Below are 19,204 nucleotides of genomic sequence, written 5' to 3'. Positions count from 1 at the left end.
GTTGGAGAGTTCCGCGCCAAACGTATAGTGACAAACAACGAAATTGAACACAATAATTCCAATTTGGTTTGTCCTACGAAGTTGTACAAGCATTGAAGGGGAATATACACATAATAAACTCACACGTACCCAGTAGCAAGCGTAGTGCTGCAGACAGAGAAACATTAGGTGATCTTTGTTGTTGCGCCACGCATACATACACCCAACATTGAACACTTCAAGTTGTTTTCTGCTCCAACTAGATTTGGCCTGAGTTATACGGATACGGTTACGGTTACTAGCCACGGTATAAGTGCATCTGTAACGCACCTACCACCTAAACATCGTCATCACAATGCGTCGCGCTTCCACAGACCTGACCGACCCCTCTCGAAACCTGGAGGAATCGATGGGCACCCCAGATCCGACATCCATAGATTCTGATCTAGATATGACTTTAATCATAGAAGAGGAAGGGAGTAGGATATATACCCCTCCTCCACACATTGCCGCCCGATTTTACCGACCTAGTCAGATTCGTCGAAAAGACTCGGCTGCCTCTTCTCGTCGTAATTCGATATCTTCTGCCCACTCGCGATCCTCGCACGGCTTTGGTCACCATGGCGATCCTCAGAGTAAATACATTGCTCAACAACTTCGCCGTGCCTCCATTCTTGAAGACCGAAAAGCACGCCTGGCCGACAGAGCAGCGCATGCCGAAAAGGTGCGACTAAGAGCAGCTTTGGCTAAGGCTTCTCCGCAGAAAAGCTCACACTTGGAAGAGCGTGCATTGGCTGCTGCGCAAGCGCGAGAGAAGAACCTAGCTGAAATTGTAGCTGCATGCGCCGAGGAGGTCAAGCGGGCCAAGGCAGTAGCCGAAAGCATGAAAGAAAAGAGAGAGATCGAGCTGCGCAAGCTCAAAGCACAGATGGAAGAGCGACTAGCAGAGGCTGAGAAGAGGAGAGAGGAATTACGCAGGCGACACACCGCTAAAAGATCCAGAGGCCATAGTGTAACAACCAAGAAGTCCGAAACAGGCAGTTTGTCGGGAGAGGAACATGAATCCTCGAGCATGAGTGATGTTGTAATGATGAGTGATGATGTGGCGGCATCTAAGATCCAGTGGTGGTGGCGAGGAGTATTGAAAAGGAAAGCAGTCTGCGAATTCTCCGAGCTTGGCTTGAACATTGATGGGGTCAGAGACACCTCATTCGAGCAAGTGACTGAACTTCTCGCTCAAGAGAAAGTCCTCGTGCTTACAGCAAGAATCCTGGGTATATGTGGCCTACGAGAGGGCGAAATCGGATCAGTTGACGAGATGACCGCTGTCCGCACCTTCTTGAGTGCCTTCTTAATTTTAGGCCATCCTACCCAGGTCCTGAGCAACAAGGATCACAGGGGGGAACAGGAGCAGGTTGGACCCTCTCAAGGGCATCCCATTCCCCATGATGATCTAGCTAATCCACAGTTACAGGATCTCGTCGCTAAAGCACGAGATTTGCTGATCTGCTTTGAGAACATCCTTTCTCGGCTAACGTCTATGAACAACCATACTACACCACCCGCATTACAGTCGGCTCTCCCAGAATCGTACGCGACGTTTTACAATGCTTTCATAGCGTGGAAGGCCCGTGATTCGAATGCGTTGGTCGAAGTGATGATTTTACAGTTTGTGGAACTCGACGCGATACTCCAGACTGTTAAGGACCGTACTGAAGAAGTTGTCACTGATTCATATCGACAAAGCATCAAGGACAATCAACTTATGCTGATGGTCCGGATCAAGAGACTTGCCGGTGCTGAACAAGGAAAGAAAATGATATTTGAGGCCGTCAAGCAAGCAAGGAAGGCTAGGGCAGCCAAGAAGCCTGCGGGTGATATGAAACCTAGAGTTGCGGAACATTCTTTTAGAAATGACGACTCGGTTGGAGACCATGTAACAGCAGAGCACGTTGTCTCGTCACAACTTCAGACGCTCACGCCGCCGCCGACCCCCTTAAGAGAAAGGGAAATGAAGCAAAACATACCTCAACCAAGCTACCCACCGATACTTCCAGATAATCGAGTCATTGTTCACGAATTAGCTATCAATCGTGAATATCGCATCGAGTATGAGTACTTTCAGGAGCAACACAAGCTCCGTATGGATCCTCTCTTGAACGATCTGAAAGCTGGCCCAAAAAACGAAGAGAAGGAGTTCCACTATCTCATTATAATGGCCAACTATATCAAGGATAGACTTCAGCATTTGGTCAAGCCCGGCTCGTCTATGTATACGTTCATCGGCGAAATTCTCGATACAGAGGTTGCTCAGCGACAGTTCATAGCTGGCAGTTTTTCATTTCAACACTTCTTTTCATCCATGGGATCTCTTCTTCCTAAGCTTTGTGCGCCAGTTCGCGACGACGAAGTTAAAGATTTAGTTGAAAAAAGGCTTAGCCAGGGCGACGTCGTCAACCGACTCGAGGCCCTTCTCTCATTCATTGATACCATGCTCTATGACTACGCGAACTATATGTTGCAAGTCGCAGCACCAAGTCTCCTAGAGCATGCATCTGCTTACGAGACGAAAAGGTTCGCCGAAGAACTAGATAGTGGCTCCATCACATTATCACGTGCAGAAACCTCGTGGCGAAATGCACGCGATAAGATCCACGCGGAAGTGGCACGCCGAGACCCTGAGGGCATCAATCATCCACGCTCACGGCCCACTCCGGATAAGGTATACTGGCAAATGTTGTTAGACGAATTTACGCAACCTTCGCCTTCAGTGGACACAGCGCCGGAGCCTTTAGCTCTGGATACAAAACGTCGTTCCCGTATAGGCCGGCAAACGCTGCGCATTATCACGGCAGGCGCTATACTTCTGCAGTGCAAGAACATACTGAAGCGTGATGTCCGAGCTCCTTGGAGAACAGAGGCTGGCCGGATATTCACCGTTCTCGAGTCTATAGACGACGATACAAGACCGCTTCCCGAGTCGACGGCTATTCATGGTATCATGGCAGCGCTAGAAGCCGGGCGATCGATGCCAATGGCTACAAAGACGCATTTACAAGCACTCGTTACCAAGGTGCTTGGGGCTTTTGTAGAAGCCAAGCGAGACAACACAGATCCAAGAGAACCCGTGCTGAAATTGTTACTAACGCGGGTGAGGGGTCATATATTAGCCAGGTTGCAAGCAGCTTCTGCAAGTGAGAAGGTGAAGGCTACAAGTACAGCTGGGGAGAAGCTCGCAAGTCTCGGACTGCCTGAATTCGTGGAACGAGTGCGAGAAATGGTGGATGAAATTGTCAAGGCAGGAGCTGTAGACCGAGAAGCCCATGGAATATGGTGGGAGATAGTAGCTGAGAAGGTGAACAAAGAAGATTCTGTAGCGACAACTGCAGCGACATGAAGGCGAAAGGGCAATAACCAGCAGGAATTGCATATTTCAACATTGCGTTAGGCATCGGGCATACACTTTCGAGGGGCAATGGGCCTTTGGGCCTTTGGTTCATGTATACGGATTCGGATCAGTATTGGGATGGGCGTTCTTTTGAATGGTCGTTTTAACATGTTCGAGTATGAAATATGTTTGGGATTGGGAACTGGATGGACGCCTTATTGGAAGGATATACCTTTTGCATCAGCGCCTATTTGGGCTCGTGCGATGAATTACTATTGATTGATAGCTTGGAAGCTGCTTTATACAGGATCGGCTTTTCTCCTGGTAGAAGGGTAGAATAATGCCAGCGAAGTATACGAATGCAACTTTGAATGTTCTTTATCTTCAATGTTGACTTATGAAAGTGAACTGTTTAATCTAATATGTATCTAAGAGAGGTACAGTTACTAGAGTTATTTGCCTATTTATGTAAGCTGTACTACTAGTATTGGAACTGTCTTTAATTAAACCTTTTAAGCACGTGATGACGAGTCAACGGAGTTAACGCGAGGCGCGTCTTCCAGAACTCAGGCAGCTGCCAGGCCAGACCAGACCAGACATCCTCGGACTTTTTATCTACATTACCTACACACACATAATTATGGTCACGACTTTTCAGGTACGATCATTCAGCCAATCTTAGAAGATTGTTAAAAAGAACATGTGTGGTCTTTTGAAATATGTTGAGCGGCTCATTGTTTCTTACCTACTTCAGTCTTCATTGAACTAGAACACTAGAACACTAGAACAGAACCTGCTACTATCGATATTGAGAATGTCGCCATCATCGTCACAATTCACTGGCAAGTCTCTGAGAATAGCATTTCCCGCTAAATATCCCGCCAATCTTGGAGTCGCAACTAATTTATTTTTTGGTAATAAGATGCGGATACTATCCGTATCCTCGTCGCCACTGATAATCATGTGGGGTATGAGGAGCGTGATCCGATCCGCGGTGACGATAGTTGGAGAACTTTCGACGAGATTATGAACTTGGCCCGAGAGCAGGACGTCGATATGGTATTATTAGGTGGGGATTTGTTCCATGATAATAAGCCGTCCAGAAAGTCCTTATATCAAGTTATGCGCTCGTTACGGAAAAACTGCCTTGGGATGAAACCATGTCAACTACAGTTCCTGAGCGATGCAACCGAGGTCTTCCAAAGGGGGCTCGGACATGTCAACTATGAAGACCCCGATGTCAACATAGCCATTCCCGTCTTCTCCATCCACGGCAACCACGACGATCCAAGCGGTGAGGGTAACTATTGTTCTTTGGATTTGCTTCAGATGGCCGGGCTCGTCAATTACTTTGGCCAGGTCCCCCGAGCGGATGAAATCGAAGCCAAACCTATTCTCCTCCAGAAGAATCTGACCAAGTTGGCACTCTACGGAATAAGCAATGTGCGCGATGAACGTATGTTCCGGAACTTTCGCGATCATAATGTCAAGTGGTTCAGACCGAACCAGCAATCGAGCGACTGGTTTAATCTGCTTACTGTCCATCAAAACCATTCCGCACACACTGCCACTGGTTATCTACCTGAAAACATGCTACCAGAATGGCTGGATTTAATCGTTTGGGGTCATGAGCACGAGTGTTTGATTGATCCCAGTCATAATCCAGAGACTGGTTTCCATGTCATGCAACCAGGCTCCTCTGTTGCTACATCCTTGGTGCCTGGAGAAGCTGTGGCTAAACATGTCGCCGTAGTCAGCATCACCGGAAGGGATTTTAAAGTAGAAAAGCACCGACTAAAGTCAGTCCGACCCTTTATGACTGCCGAAATCGTGCTAGCAAACGACAAGAGATTCAAAGGTCTGGATAAAAAGAAGGAAAATCGCCAGGAGCTCACGCGAAAACTGATAGATGTAGTCGAGGAAATGATTGAAGAGGCCAACGCAGAGTGGGACTCTATACAAGAAGAGGATCCAGGGAGCGGTCTGAGCAACAGTCGGCCACTACCCCTGATCCGTTTGAAGGTTGAGTATACTGCCCCGGAGGGAGGGCAGTATGATATTGAGAACCCACAGCGATTTTCCAACCGATTTCAAGGGAAAGTTGCAAACATAAACGACGTAGTCCACTTTTACCGCAAAAAGATAGCACAGAGTAGGTAAAATTGCATCTAATGTTGCTGAATATCACTAATGGTTTAACAGGGAGGGCTACTGCCAATGAAGGGCCGTCAGAAGAGCTGCTGGCAAGCTTAGAAGAGATCGAAGATATCAAGGTTGACAAGCTAGTTGGGGAGTACCTTTCAGCACAGACACAGTCCTTGAAAATCCTTCCCCAGGCACCATTTGGTGATGCAGTCAACCAGTTCGTTGACAAAGATGACAAACATGCAATGGAGTCATTCGTGAGCGATTCGCTGTCGGAGCAAGTAAAGCAGATGCTCAAACTTGATGACAGGGAAGACGATGATCTGGAGACGATAATGGAAATGGTCAAGGAGAGACTGGAGAAACAGTTTGCCACAGGCGCTTTGAAGCAAGCAAAAAGACGCAGATACAAGCCAAAACCAGATGATTGGGACTCAGATCTAGATGGCCACTGGGAGGATAGTCCCCAAGCGATAGATGATTCGCCGACTACCACCGAGGCGAAAGCTCAAACGACTCAACCTAAAGGCCGGGGTAGAAAAGCCACAAAGGTTGTAGAAGATGAAGATGAAGACGAAGACATGGATGATGTTGAGGAACAGCCGGTGCCAAAAGCAAGAGGAAGAGGTAGACCATCGACAGCTAAGCCAAAGGCAACTCCCGCCAAGGCACCAGCAAAGAAAGCACCCGCTAAAGGACGCGGCCGCAAGGCACAGATATTTGAACAAAGCGACGAGGAGGAGGAAGATGATGTGGTGATGGACGATGATGATTACGACCCCCCTGCTCCTCCGCCACAGAAGCGTACTACGACGAGAGCCACAACATCCAGAGCGGCGCCCAGTAGATCACAAACATCGCGGGCTACGCCAACGACCACTTCCAAGGCCGCCCCTAAGACGACGAAAAAGCAGACGACATTGAACTTCTCACAGAAGGCAACCCAAGACGACCCGCTGGAGATTAGTGACGATGAAATATCGGACGACTTTGAGTCGGTTCCGGAGACTAGGACTCGTCGACGTTGATGTATTGCTGCTATGACTATTAGGTATCGGATAAACTCATTCATACCTGCTATGTATGTAGGTATCTCACGCAAAGCTGATGTTATGGACTGGCTCATGACATAGATTACCAATATTGCAATTTGGAATGCATACCTACCTACTTATGAGAGCTTGATAGTGCTAATGGTATGGAATATCCTTGAAGTGATGAGTACAATCATGCAGGTCAGCCATAGCATAGCATAGTAGGCGGGGCTTTTGCAACATCAAGTAATATGGTATGAATGAATTGAGACTATTATTTACAATAATGCTTCCGTTATGTGCTTGATACAGTCAGTCATGTACTATACACCTTTGCGAGTAGGCAACGAGGCGTCATGCTAAACCTAAGTACGTAGGTGAGCGTAATTCACGTCCGTAAAGATATTTATAGGTGGCCAATTCATTGTTGACATCAGGTACCTGGGTACGTAGGTATGTAGGTACGCATTGGTAATTCAATTCAGGGGGGCCGTAACGTCTTGCTGTTTTTCTTCTTCTTCTTTTCTTGATCTATCCAACCGAGCTGACAACGGTTAAAGTTCTTTGGAGCTTAGGCGGCGTGTTTCGAATCACTAGGAGGATGGGGCCATATAAGCTCGAGAAAACAACCTTGCTCCTATTTCCTAACCCAAGGGGGGCTTGATGGTGTTTGGTGGGATGGGCTGGTGATGTGATCTCTTAAGGAGAGACTTTTTGTTTATTTAATAGGTGTTGGTGACTCTGGGGAGGGTTGTGTCTTGAAGATACTCGCGCGGGTTGGTTTTAAACCACAACTTCTCTGGTACTATACTATATTCCCTCCAAGACATATATGATGGATGAATGTCTATGTAATAGCTCTCTTAAAAAAGGAGGGGGTTTTTTTTGAAGAAGCTTCTTATTTAACGACTCTCAAGAGAACTAAGCTATCGGTAGTATATCAAACCTTGGGGAGAAAACATTCCGTCGCCACCACCACCGGACACCGTTGGCGGGAAGGGATCTAACGGCCGCTATATCTAAAAAAGCACATGTTGCTTGTTTCATGTTGTCCACGTTGTCTACGTATCCACGCATTTGGCAGAGACACCAAGGTTTCCTAGCAGCGGAAGATTGTTGTATAAACTCATGAGCATTTCATGGTATCCGGAGGCAAAATGGCTAGGGGTTACCTCATCATATGTCACCGGTATACACCAACGTGCCAGATCCTCCCCCCCCCCCCCCCCCTTTTTGTATTTGGGTTCAGCGCGAGATTCAGGGTCCCGCCATATACCGTCGTCTCCCAACCCATCCTTCATCGAGGGAGGAGTCAATACATGTAAATGCCATCTTGATAGGATTCCGTCTCAGGGGAATCATCCGCATGAATTCGACTTAGTACTCCCGAAACAATTCAGGCATGCCTGCCGGTTTCCTTCGAATATGCATACCACGCCCCCCTTTCTGCTCCTGCTCCTCCTCCTCGTCACAGCCGCGGCGGCGCTGCCCGGCAAGCCTCCATCGGGCGGCAGCAACAGCCAAAAGACGACCTCCAACACTAACGACAACAACAACAAGAAGGGCAGCAGCGGCCGCAAAAAAGCCGAAGACACGCAACCCAAGTACTTCCACGAGGCCGGGTACACGATGGAGCTAGGGCACTACGACGCGCGGTACTTCCAAGGTGTGGTGCCCTACGCGGAGCACCGGCCCGCGCTGCGGCGGCTGATCCGGTCGTGGCTGACGACGGCGCGGGAGCTGGGCGTCGACACGTGGATCGCGCACGGCACGCTGCTGGGGTGGTGGTGGAACGGGCGCGTGATGCCCTGGGACTACGACCTGGACGTCCAGATGCCGACGACGACGCTGTCGTTTCTGGGGAGGCACTTTAATCGCACGCTGCATGATTATAGGTTTCTTGTTGAAGGGGGGGAGGGGGAGGGGGGTAATGGCACCGCTGATGGGGGAGGAGGAGGAGAAGGAGGAGGGGGTGAGCCGTCCTACGTGAACAAAACGTACCTCCTGGACATCAACCCGCACCACACGGACATCGGGCGCGGCAACGGCGCCAACATCATCGACGGGCGCTGGATCGACGTGAGCAACGGGCTGTTCGTGGATATCACGGGCCTGGCGGAGCGCGACCCCGCGGCGAGCCCGGGGGTCTGGAGCTGTAAGAACGCGCACCGCTACCGCACTACTGAGCTGTACCCGCTGCGCCGCGCTGAGTTCGAGGGCGTCCCGGCTGGCATACCGTATGCGTTTGATAAGATACTGACGGATGAGTATGGGGCCAAGAGCCTTGTGTCTACTGAGTGGGCTGGGTGAGTTATTCCCCCCCTTCTCCTTTCCTTTCCCATTGAATCCTGTCCCCTAGAGATATATCCTCTCTATGTCGGGTAGAAGAGGGCTTAGTGTTGCTAACTCGGCGTATTATAGACACCATTGGATGCCAGAGCTCAAGGAGTGGGTGAGGATGCCAGAGGAGGAGCAGAAGCAGGCGGAGGCAAAGCTGAATAACCAGCAGAAGCAGCAGGATAATGGAAACGCGGTCGTGGTTGTCGTGGAGAAGACGGTTGTGAAAGGGGGTTAGGAAAGGGGATGAGAATGGGATGGGAAAGTTATTGACGATGGACCTTCTTGAATATGAGTTTTTGAAAAGTTGGATACATTGGATATGTTGGATACATAGGTACGTAGATACCAAGGAATAGATGGACAATTTAAAGCAAGGTTGAAGGTTAGAAGGTTAGAAAAAAGGGGGGCTGTCCCGTATATGTATAAGTAGTACAGGGAATGGTGTCGTATTGGCACAACAGCGACATATATATAGCATCTTATAGATGAAGGTATCAGAATCGTACCTGGGCTCAGAGAAACCATTGAATTAGATATCATTTGGAACGAGCTTCTGGAAAAATCGATTGTACGTACAAAAATATAACCCCTGAACTCTAGCCAAGAGCCTTCTTCTGTCCCCAGGGCCTGATGTCTACTAGAACTGCCATCCCCTAAACGCCATTATAATGCAAGATATGATGTAATCTTGAAGACCAGTGCCTCTAACGAAAAAAAATCTAGGAGAGAAGGCAAAAGGTATCGCATAAATGCCGTCGTAGATGACACGGATAGAGTAGCAACTCTTAACAATATCCCCAACGCCCAAAGCCGAACATAATAACCCTCCAAAAAGCCTCGAAACTTGTCTTGTCGTAATCGTAAATGTAGCAAAATCTTATTTCAAAAGTCACCGCGCTACTGAGCATCCCTATTTTCCTCTTCGCCCTGTGCTTGCTTTTGCTTCTTGAGGCGTTCCTCAGTAGCTCTAGCGATGATCTCGCGACGACTCACAGTGCCCTGGCCCGCGGCGGAAGCCCTCCCTCCACCGCTACCGCCACCACCAAGGACAAACTCGCCGCCCGTCCAGCCGCCATGGTCGTACGCAACCTCTTCGCTCGGCTCGTAGTACTCGCCGCCACCTATATTCCTGCCCGTATCCGCCTGCTCGACCTCGCGCTCGATCTGGTGACACAGGTCCCAGAACTTGCGGTCGTGGTCGCCGTGGACGTTGTGCGTGAGCTCGTGGCACAGCGTCTTGCGGATGGTCTTGTAGTCGCGGTAGCCGTCGTACGCGTCCGTGCGCAGGCGCAGCTCGATCACCTCGCCGCGGTTGCGGTTCAATCCCAGCAGCCGCGTCGTGCCCTCGTGGCTCGCCTCCGTGTTCGATAAGGGGTCCATCTCGGTCAGGAGCCCGACGCTGAACTTGTGCGCGCGCATCGCGGCACGGATCCCGATGTCGGCTTTTAGCCGCTCGAGGAAGGCGAGAGAGCGCTCCGGGCGCGGGAGGTTCGGGAGAGGGCGCAACGTCATGAAGGTGTACGTGTTGTTGTTGTTGTCGTTGAGGCCGGTGACGCCGCGGCGGGTGTAGGCTTTGGGGAGGTTGCGCCGTGCGGAGGCGAGGTGCGCTTGTCGCTCGGCTGCGTGCTGGGCGGCATGTTGCGATGCGGAGGCTAGCGAGGCGATCTCGTCGCTCGAGGTCCCGAGTAATGTGATCTTTTTGTTCGCTAGGTCGGTTACGGGGCGATCGCCGAAGGGAATCTTAAGCATGCCGAGCTTGGAGACCATGAGCTTCTGGTTGCTAATGGGGATGAAGAGCTCGCTTTGGACTTGGGCGGCGAGGTCGGCGACTGTCGCATCGGGGCTCATGCCAAAATCGCGCGATTTTCCATGATGTGTAAGTGTGATGGTTATCTTTTCAGATTCTGGTGAGATATTGCCTTGATCTGCCATGGTGGTCCTGATGCTGCGCTCAAAGAGGATTGGAGATCACTATCTGGATGTTCTGTTTAGTGCGTAGGGAGTTCAGTACTGCCTAGATCATAGGCATGCAAGTCGTTCACGATGCTTTGGAATATGCGACAAATAGTAAGACCACTCAAGGATGATATTGCAGTAACAGTGAGAAAAGGAGAAGCATTCCCCTATCTTCCGAATTCCACGGAACTTGTTATTTATTACTCTTTATACCTAAGTATGTGTATGTTCCGGTCGAAGATTCTACAAAGTCGATGCTCGGCGTCGCTTTGTAATCCACATGTAAATGTACATCCAGGTTAAATGCATAATAGTACGCAGGTACATACATACATACGTCAGAAAGGGGATGCCTCATCTGCCAAGAGATCTTCCACCAGTATAAAAGTGGAGGCTGATGCCGATGCAAACTAAGATATCCCAGCCAATAGGGTAATAATATCAGCATTACCCTCTGAAATTAGTGTTATGCTTGTGGCTTGTGTTGTACTACTAGTAGTATGTTTCCAGCCACAAGTAAAAGTTCCAAGAAAACATTCAAAAGAGACCAAGTAGCACGACGTATTTAAGCACTAAAGCTAGGGATCCAATCATACGTCAATCGCGTCCAAGGTTTCTAATATTGGCATTGTGGTATTGTGTCCTTTCATCAAAAAAACATTCTTTACTTTTGCCGCTTCTTTACTTCCACAGCGTTACCACCGACTCTCTCTAACTAAATAAATAAATATTACGAACTTGCTATACACCGAAACTCTGTTTGTGGTCTCTCTACGAGCCCTTTCTCTATCGAACAACCTGGAGTCCTCTCAAGGTCTCCAGTAGACCATTTCACCCCACGGAAGTCGTTAATTAGCTGTCCGCGAAGCCGTTAGGAGCTTTGGTCCCTCCAGCCCAGCATGACGTTAAACGTTTTCCGAGTCGTGGGTAAGAAGCCAATGCGATGATATGTCCTTAGGAAAAGTGCTAATAGCCATGTTCAGGAGACTTCTCCCATTTGGCGTCCATCTTTATTCTTTTACACAAGATGACCGAGCTCAATGTTCGTTTGTGCCCCAGTGCAATAAGCTTCAACCGGTAGACTAATCACTATACTAACTAGGGCGCCTCGGGTATCTCGTTCAAATCTCAAGCTCTGTACCTCATGGTTTATGTTACTCGGTATCTAGGTATGTTGCCAAACGATCAAATACATGAATCGAGCTTGCTAGGTATCTCTATACTTACATGAAACGCCTACAGACCTCTTTAGTACCTCGAGCATCTATAACATGATCTTCAAAATCCTTTTCATCAGCAGCCAGGGCTATATTATCTACTTGATGACTACCAAATACAAGCCGACTGTCGACCCTGGCCTCGATACCTTCCGCGTACAGTACCTACTAGCCGGCGCCGCTGTTCTCGCCCTCCTCATACCTTACAAGTACACCTTCTCCGAGATTCTCTGGGCTTTTTCGATTTGGTTGGAATCGGTCGCTATTCTCCCTCAGCTGTTCATGTTGCAAAGGACCGGCGAGGCTGAGGTCATCACCACTCATTATCTCTTCGCGCTTGGTATCTACCGAACTCTCTACATCCCCAACTGGATCTACAGATACTTCATGGAGCCCAACCACCAAGTTGACTGGATCGCTATCGTCGCCGGCCTCGTCCAGACCATCCTCTACAGCGACTTCTTCTGGATTTATTACAACAAGGTTCTAAAGGGCAAGAAGTTCAAGTTGCCCGTATAAACGGCTCAACACACATCTTAGCCCTTTGGTGGACTCTGGATGGTTTCTAGTGTTTCAGGGGGGACTACAAATATCTTCAGTCCCGACTGGATATTTATATCTAACTCACCCATCGGCAACTCTTGAGCTCACGGGTATGTCCACTCACGTTTTATGAGTGTGACGAGGCTGGCTGGACGACTTGGACGTTGTCTCTAATATGACGAGTCCTTAATGGCGTGTTGGTGTGCATGGCTGGCGTTAGGTAAGGCGGGGGCTGGCGGACGGTACCTTAGCCCGAAAATGCTTAGCTAGGAAGGTTTACTCAAGGTTTCAATGTAAATGTATATAAAATGAGTGTGGAAGATAATGAAACTTGTTGAATCTGAGGTCCCGGGACCATGTTCAGCCTCGCGACGAGCAGAAGCTACAGAAGAAGAAGAAAATAATTACATATGTTGGCCTATTACAACCACCCTATAAAAAAAACCAGCATAAAGAACAGCTAGTAATCGTTGAGAATGTTTAGTCGTGGTGTTGGCTGGCCCCCGAAACCCGGGAGAGCTTGTTACCAACGAACACCATGCTGCTGATTAACAGATCCCTTACTTAAAGACGTCACGCTAAATTTCCGGTTGGGTCATTACGGTCTTTACTATTTTTACTATTTGGTCTACTGATTTTTATGTTTTAAGAAGTGAACTACACAAGAGTACGAGAACCCGTGCCGTTCTCGAGGGAACCGTAATCAACAGGTCGCCTCGGAATCGGTGCCTGGACTTGTAACGGGGAAGACGCTTGTGGTGGTGTAGAGATGTTCTCGCCATCTTTTGCTGTATGTATGGTCGAGTCCATTGGCTCCGTGTATATGGGGTTCAACGCCAGCGGGCTGGACAACGACTCAGATCGTTCCCTTGCCGATCGCTCGCTGCCAACGCGAACAAGTTGCACGCGCTGTCCGCCTGTGCGGCTTGGCTTGCGCGCGAGCGATAGCTGAACCGTAGGCATCTCTGACCAACTCGGATCATCTACGTCGGGGAAGGGCATGTGCCTGTTTTCGAACAGCGAACTGTCCCGGTTTGCGAGGCTCTGTTCCTTCACAGTACTCAAAGGAGATACGGGGAAGATGGGATTGCCCCCATCGGATAGGGGCCGCACGCTATACGACATTGCTGGGTGCTGAGAGTCTGGCGGCCTCTGCTTCATGTCGGGCGCGAAATTGGCGCCTAACGTCGCGGCTCGTTGGTGGCCCTTGGTTGTGACTGCGGCTCCGAACACCTGGCCGGAGGATGTCACCTCTTTGGGGGCCAAACCGGATGGCGCAATGAGGTTCTCATGCCTGGAGTCAGGCGGCGAGTCGGGGTCGTATTTGCTTTTGAACTCTTGCTTCTTAGCGTTCCGGCGCATGAAGAAGAAAGTAGCCAGGGCGGAAAGAATCGAAGTCACGGCCGCCATGGATATGACGATACCGCCGATTTGTCCCGGCGTAAGGCTTGAGCCACCGCATGCGGCCTTTAACAAGGTTAGCTATATGTTCTTCACGACTTTTTTTATATAGGGAGAGAAAAGGATTTATACATACCATGGCAGCGCTTGCGCTAGCACTGGCGGCCTCCACTGCGGCCTGCGCACTACTACTAGCCACAGCTTGTGCTTCCTCTATAGCCCTACTGTAACTCGCCTGGAGATCTGCTATTGTGCCCGGGTCACCTGTCGTAGTTGGCTCCGCGGTTGCGGAAGCCCCGTTCGTCGCGGTAGCTGACGCGAGTCCGGCGGCGAAGCCAGATTTTTGCGCGGCCTCGATGGCGCTCGATGCGGATACCATGACGGTCGCGAGTGACGCCTGGAACTGGGACGACACGTCGCGCGCTACGCTGAACGAAACACTGATCGCGATGTCGTTTGATACTCCGGGGAGACACGGCGGCGGCGGTCCAGGCGGCGGTCCCGGCGGTGGTGCACCAGGTGGTGGTGGTGGAGGGCGGTCATCGTCGTCGTCGTCTTGTCGGGCCTGTAGTCTGTGTTTTTTCAAGATGGGCGTATCCCATGGAATCGGTGCCGGTGTCGTCAAGAGGACCGGATCCATAGCCTTCGTTCGTCTTTGTCTTTTGTATGGCGGGTTTCCAGCCTCGCCAATGTTTTCTCTCCTCTCCGCCATTAACCATTTTAAACTTGCGCCTGACCCTTCTTCCGCCCTATTAGTATTTGGTTCCCTGCCATTGAGATTGGGCGTATTTAGATCGGGTGTAGTAGCACTGCTGGGTCCTATGCCTCCGGTCGAGCACAGCGACCACAGCAGCAGAAGCGAAACTCCGGATTTAATCATAGTGAATGTGTTGTCATATATTAATACACGATGCCATTGTGAGGTTGTAACATAAGGAAACGAGTGGTAGTTGTCGGTGTTGGTGATGTTGTGGTTAGGTAAGGAACGAGAGACAGAGAGACAGGAAGGCAAACAAGAATAACAGGTAATTTACATTTACATTAATTTTCCATTTAGATTATTCTATGCTACATATGATATGTAATGTAGTTCATACTAAATAGCTATATGCCGCTCTTTGTATTACTACCACTACCTCATACCACTTAAACGAACCTAGTCGTATTTTCGCTATATCACATTGTAGTATTCGGTCAGCCGTGGTCCTACTTAATTCAAACCAAATGTCCGCGTTGATGAGCAATGGATGCGGCACCCATGGCTGGAAACATCGGGATACTAACCTCTATCAGGCTGAGCCAACTGCATAGGCTACTTGGCAGTGGACACGAGTTGTAGTTAGAGGCGAATAGATAGTCTTTCGGTGTGCTCATTTCGATGAATTTTTGGTTACATATTACCAAGAGAGAGAGAAAACAATTTATCAAAGCGTCTGATCTCCTTATTCGCTGCTGGCCCTCCCCTGGAGTTCAAACATACTAGAAACATGTAAGCTAAGCCCTGTTTTGAATAGAGGGACATGGGCTGTGGTGATGGATGTCAGACTGTCAGACTGTCAGACTGCCAGTGATAGTTCTTTGTTTGCCCCATAATACATATAAGTAGGTAGGTATGTACTCCCTCCCCTATGTATCCTCCAGGTTCCTTCTCTTACTATTCACTGGTTGAGCTGGCCTGCTAAACAATGATGTGGAAAATCCTCCCAGGATAATTGTACATAATCAAATGATTTACCTTCAAAACTTAAAAAGAATTGGGGGTTGATCCTAGAAGTTTAATTCTACAAATCCTTTATTTAGTAACTGAAACGTCCGGCGTTTGTAGGATCCCTGGCCCCTGCCCAGAGGTTTAGCTGATTTTTTTTTTTAACTGGCCCTAGGTGGTTTAAAAGTTTCCGAATTACCCGCAAATCCCCCGGATGGATCTACTAGTGTCTGCCTACAAGTAGATCTCCCCGTCCCGTTTTCTAACCTAAACTAAACTAAATAACTCCAGGCACCTAATCCACCGGCAGCCAAATTGATTTTTTAGGTTTTCTTCTTTCGTTTAGTTAAGTTAGTGTCGATCGAAAAGGTCCCGACTTGACGCCATTCCTTCTTCGTATTCAGCAGCCGTTTCACTGCCGGTGGGGAAATTTAACTTTTTTAGGTGACAGGAAATGTTGTTGGAAGGAGAGGAGAGAGAGAGAGAGAGCGGATGTGAAACGTGGGAGAGGCGCCGCCGAGGTCACTCCTTCCGGATCATTCCACTTTTTGATGCTGCTCATGTCTGCAGTACCGGTCCGAAGTAAACGAACGTCGTTCTTGCCGTTGGCGATAACGAGACCGAGATTTTAGAGTTGGGCCCCCCTTGTTGTTGTCGATACTTAAGGTTGCTCATACCTTCAGATACACAAGGTTCTTGCTACCAGGCATGGTAGCAAAGTTGCACGCTCAAAGTTACCCTGGTTTCTGGATGATCGAAGCTTCTACAGAACTAACTTTAGGACGCTTACCCCTGAGGTAATGGTGTTTCTGCCATTGAAGTAAATGACGTCCTTTCCATTGAAGTCGTGACAATAGGTACATGCTGCTATTGAATCAAGGAGGCTCTTTCTATAAAAGTTGAGAACGGTTTTATCCCTTCATCCCTAGGAGTTCTTAACCCTAAAGCTACTGACTTTTCGTAGGAGCACAACGGCAAGTGCCCTGACGATATGTCTCGATGGATAGCTACTATGTATGTAGGTAGGCACGCGCCTACTTGAACTTACACATATATCAAAGAGGGTAGGTAACACCCAGCACAATGAAATATTTAAGACATCTTGTGTAGTTAATATTTGAATCACCACACTCAGTCAATAACATGCTCAAATCAAATCACCTTCAACTAATATCTTGGAAAAACAACTTACTCCCCAGGTTGCTTTGAGCCCTACCTACAGTACTACAATGTATTACACACCTACCTACCTACATAGGTATCATAATATATAGCTTTCTATTTCAATATCAGGAATAAGGAAGCAGACACACTTTCTTATCATATACTTTCCCCTCAAGTTCGTCAATCATCCATCAAATGTATTGTCATGTCACAAATGCTCTAGGTATGTCCTTCTCATTCCGAGTCATTATTTCAATCTAATGACACCCACGCGAGCCTGATTATGGGAATGGGTGATAGCAAGTTTCCATTGGCCTGAACATGCCACAGCCTTTCACAAAGGTATCCTCCTATTATTTAGTATTTCTTCATTGACGTGTACCTGACCATACCTAGCTAGCCTTGTTCCAAACCACTGAGCAATCCCTTGGCACTACGATATTGTTTCATCATTGAAGTGCCTCGATAGCCTTCTATGTGTTGTTTTGAAACGACGTTCACCATCGCCCGACGTTGACATTATCGTTAGTCAAGGGATACGAGAATTTTTCTTGATTCTCAGCTCCTGGAAACCAGCTCATAACCTGGCATTAGAGATCGGTGCATATTCTCCCGGGGACTTCAAATATTGGTTCAAAAACTTGTCCTTTGATGATGGTGAACATGGGGCGGGAGAAGCATGCCAACAATCCGGCATCCAAGCACCACTGTACCTTACGACGAATTCTTCGCACAATTTTCCTGTCCTACTGTGCGCAACAACGGCAAGATCATTGCAAAGTTGGCAGCTACAATCACAGAGTCAGGACAGCCTTATAGCACTGAAATACATGGAACCATCAGCATAGAACCGTCCAAGTCCTACGCTGGCTTTCCCAAGCGGCATTCCATTCGGCTGCTTTGTTAACGCTTTGGCATAACAACAATTGAGTGTCATGAGGTGAAACCTAGAAGACCCAGACCAACACTGTTATTGCGCGGGGGCCTCTAACATATCCAGCTGAGAGGTCGAGAGCTCTGCTCTCTTCCTCTCTTTTATAATCCATGTTTTTGACGATTGATCTTTGATCTGGACTGGCATTGAGCCTCACATTTGGTAGCACCTCTTCAGGGGTTACCTAACCCTTTCACGATACCTATCTTGTACTATCTTCAAGCCGACCTCCTTATATATCAGTCCAACATCCCCGTCGTTTTAGCCCGCCACAAACTGGACGAGCGTGACTGAGACATCTTCAAATCCGACAATATTCAGAGACGCTGTCAAACATGTAGACAGCGGGGTTATTCATTGTATACCCACCCAGAACACTCGACGTCCTCTCTGACCAGGAGACGTACGTACCTGGGTTGCTGTCTATCCACTGCTGCAGCAGCTGAAAGAAGCTCCTTAAACCCCGCCCACACACCCAGAACGCCTCACGTCCACCCGGTCAGACGTCCGTTGCTGGGCCCCTTCCATCCGACAAACATATCTGTTTAATTATAAAGATATAGCTGAACTACAATACAGAAACTACAGAGGCTACATGTATATGTAGCTTTCGCTGCCTTAGCTAACCTCCGGGTCGTTACTTGACACTGAGAAGCAGCTTGAAACCGTCATAATGCTCACATCTCCTGAGACAGCCTACCCTACCACCACCTCCTGCACGTAAACTCCTTAAAATATAGACTGGCAACGAGGACGTTGCATCATCTCCCCGCGAGGGAGGTGTTATGCGATCAGCAACTTTCAGTTGCCCATCGGGACGTTCAACGAGTTATTGTACGGCACGATGGTGCAGAACTTGACCTACGATTGTAGCCCGATTGGAGCTATCCACCTCCCCCCCGCACTCGCCCCAACAGCGGCGCCCCGCCCCCCCCTTTGGCTCAACGCGGTGGAGCAGCGGGCGTGGCTGACGCAGCTCGTCTTCACCCTCGTGCACACCAAGCACGCGCAGCTGGACGAGGAGCAGGGTTTACCAATGTCGATGATGCTAGCAAGAAGGTTGTATCTCGGGAAAGATGTTGAGGAACGGAATCTCAAGCAAAATGTCAATAAACCCACAATTTAGAGACATGATCATCTTTGGGTACAAAAGCGGCAAACGCTTGAAACGCCTACGTGACACTCCGAGCAGCTGAGGCCAACAACAACAAAAACACTCGCAAGTGGTACAGACATGAGCTGTGCGATAACCTCATGTACTATGCTACGGAGGATGGCCGTCGCAAACTCATGATGTCCTCCAACTGTGTATAGGATAGACTAGCCCTGGCGTATGACTAGAACCATGGTCGGCAATAACCTAGAAGACGCAGAGCAACATCACTGTTACGTGGGGAT

At 48.9% G+C, this 19,204-nt stretch overlaps 7 protein-coding genes across 7 annotated transcripts; 5 read left to right on the top strand and 2 right to left on the bottom strand.

Moving 5' to 3' along the window:
- Positions 1-3,464, top strand: GGS25DRAFT_186193 (T-complex protein 11-domain-containing protein). The gene has a single exon (XM_049256673.1). It carries the CDS (start codon positions 335-337, stop codon positions 3,374-3,376), a length of 3,042 nt encoding a protein of 1,013 aa, XP_049118981.1. The 5' UTR covers positions 1-334; the 3' UTR covers positions 3,377-3,464.
- Positions 3,465-3,887: 423 nt separating this feature from the next.
- On the top strand, positions 3,888-6,830 carry GGS25DRAFT_481827 (DNA repair exonuclease). Its single transcript, XM_049260224.1, has 3 exons — positions 3,888-4,209; positions 4,290-5,519; positions 5,570-6,830. Exons 1-3 carry the CDS (start codon positions 4,182-4,184, stop codon positions 6,538-6,540), a joined length of 2,229 nt encoding a protein of 742 aa, XP_049118980.1. The 5' UTR covers positions 3,888-4,181; the 3' UTR covers positions 6,541-6,830.
- Positions 6,831-7,971: 1,141 nt separating this feature from the next.
- Positions 7,972-9,121, top strand: GGS25DRAFT_513421 (LicD family-domain-containing protein; the record flags this gene model as incomplete). Its single annotated transcript, XM_049262875.1, has 2 exons — positions 7,972-8,852; positions 8,968-9,121. 2 exons carry the CDS (start codon positions 7,972-7,974, stop codon positions 9,119-9,121), a joined length of 1,035 nt encoding a protein of 344 aa, XP_049118979.1.
- A 276-nt stretch (positions 9,122-9,397) lies between these two features.
- Positions 9,398-11,130, bottom strand: GGS25DRAFT_481818 (WLM-domain-containing protein). Its single transcript, XM_049260223.1, has one exon. It carries the CDS (start codon positions 10,816-10,818, stop codon positions 9,784-9,786), a length of 1,035 nt encoding a protein of 344 aa, XP_049118978.1. The 5' UTR covers positions 10,819-11,130; the 3' UTR covers positions 9,398-9,783.
- Positions 11,131-11,331: 201 nt separating this feature from the next.
- Positions 11,332-12,948, top strand: GGS25DRAFT_481817 (ER lumen protein retaining receptor). The gene is made up of 4 exons (XM_049260222.1): positions 11,332-11,769; positions 11,826-11,884; positions 11,945-12,011; positions 12,085-12,948. The coding sequence occupies exons 1-4, from the start codon at positions 11,742-11,744 to the stop codon at positions 12,576-12,578; spliced, it is 648 nt and encodes a 215-aa protein (XP_049118977.1). The 5' UTR covers positions 11,332-11,741; the 3' UTR covers positions 12,579-12,948.
- Positions 12,949-12,975: 27 nt separating this feature from the next.
- On the bottom strand, positions 12,976-14,883 carry GGS25DRAFT_530024 (uncharacterized protein; the record flags this gene model as incomplete). The annotated part of the gene is made up of 2 exons (XM_049265337.1): positions 12,976-14,069; positions 14,140-14,883. 2 exons carry the CDS (start codon positions 14,881-14,883, stop codon positions 13,260-13,262), a joined length of 1,554 nt encoding a protein of 517 aa, XP_049118976.1. The 3' UTR covers positions 12,976-13,259.
- Positions 14,884-17,551: 2,668 nt separating this feature from the next.
- Positions 17,552-18,932, top strand: GGS25DRAFT_519506 (uncharacterized protein; the record flags this gene model as incomplete). The annotated part of the gene is made up of 2 exons (XM_049263716.1): positions 17,552-17,774; positions 18,547-18,932. The coding sequence occupies 2 exons, from the start codon at positions 17,552-17,554 to the stop codon at positions 18,930-18,932; spliced, it is 609 nt and encodes a 202-aa protein (XP_049118975.1).
- Between the last annotated feature and the right edge of the window lie 272 nt (positions 18,933-19,204).

Source organism: Hypoxylon fragiforme, assembly GCF_022984875.1.
Source record: "Hypoxylon fragiforme strain CBS 206.31 chromosome Unknown GGS25scaffold_3, whole genome shotgun sequence".
Lineage (NCBI taxonomy): Eukaryota > Fungi > Ascomycota > Sordariomycetes > Xylariales > Hypoxylaceae > Hypoxylon > Hypoxylon fragiforme.
Note: the sequence above shows the minus strand (reverse complement) of the source record. Positions and strands in the feature narration are given on the sequence as shown.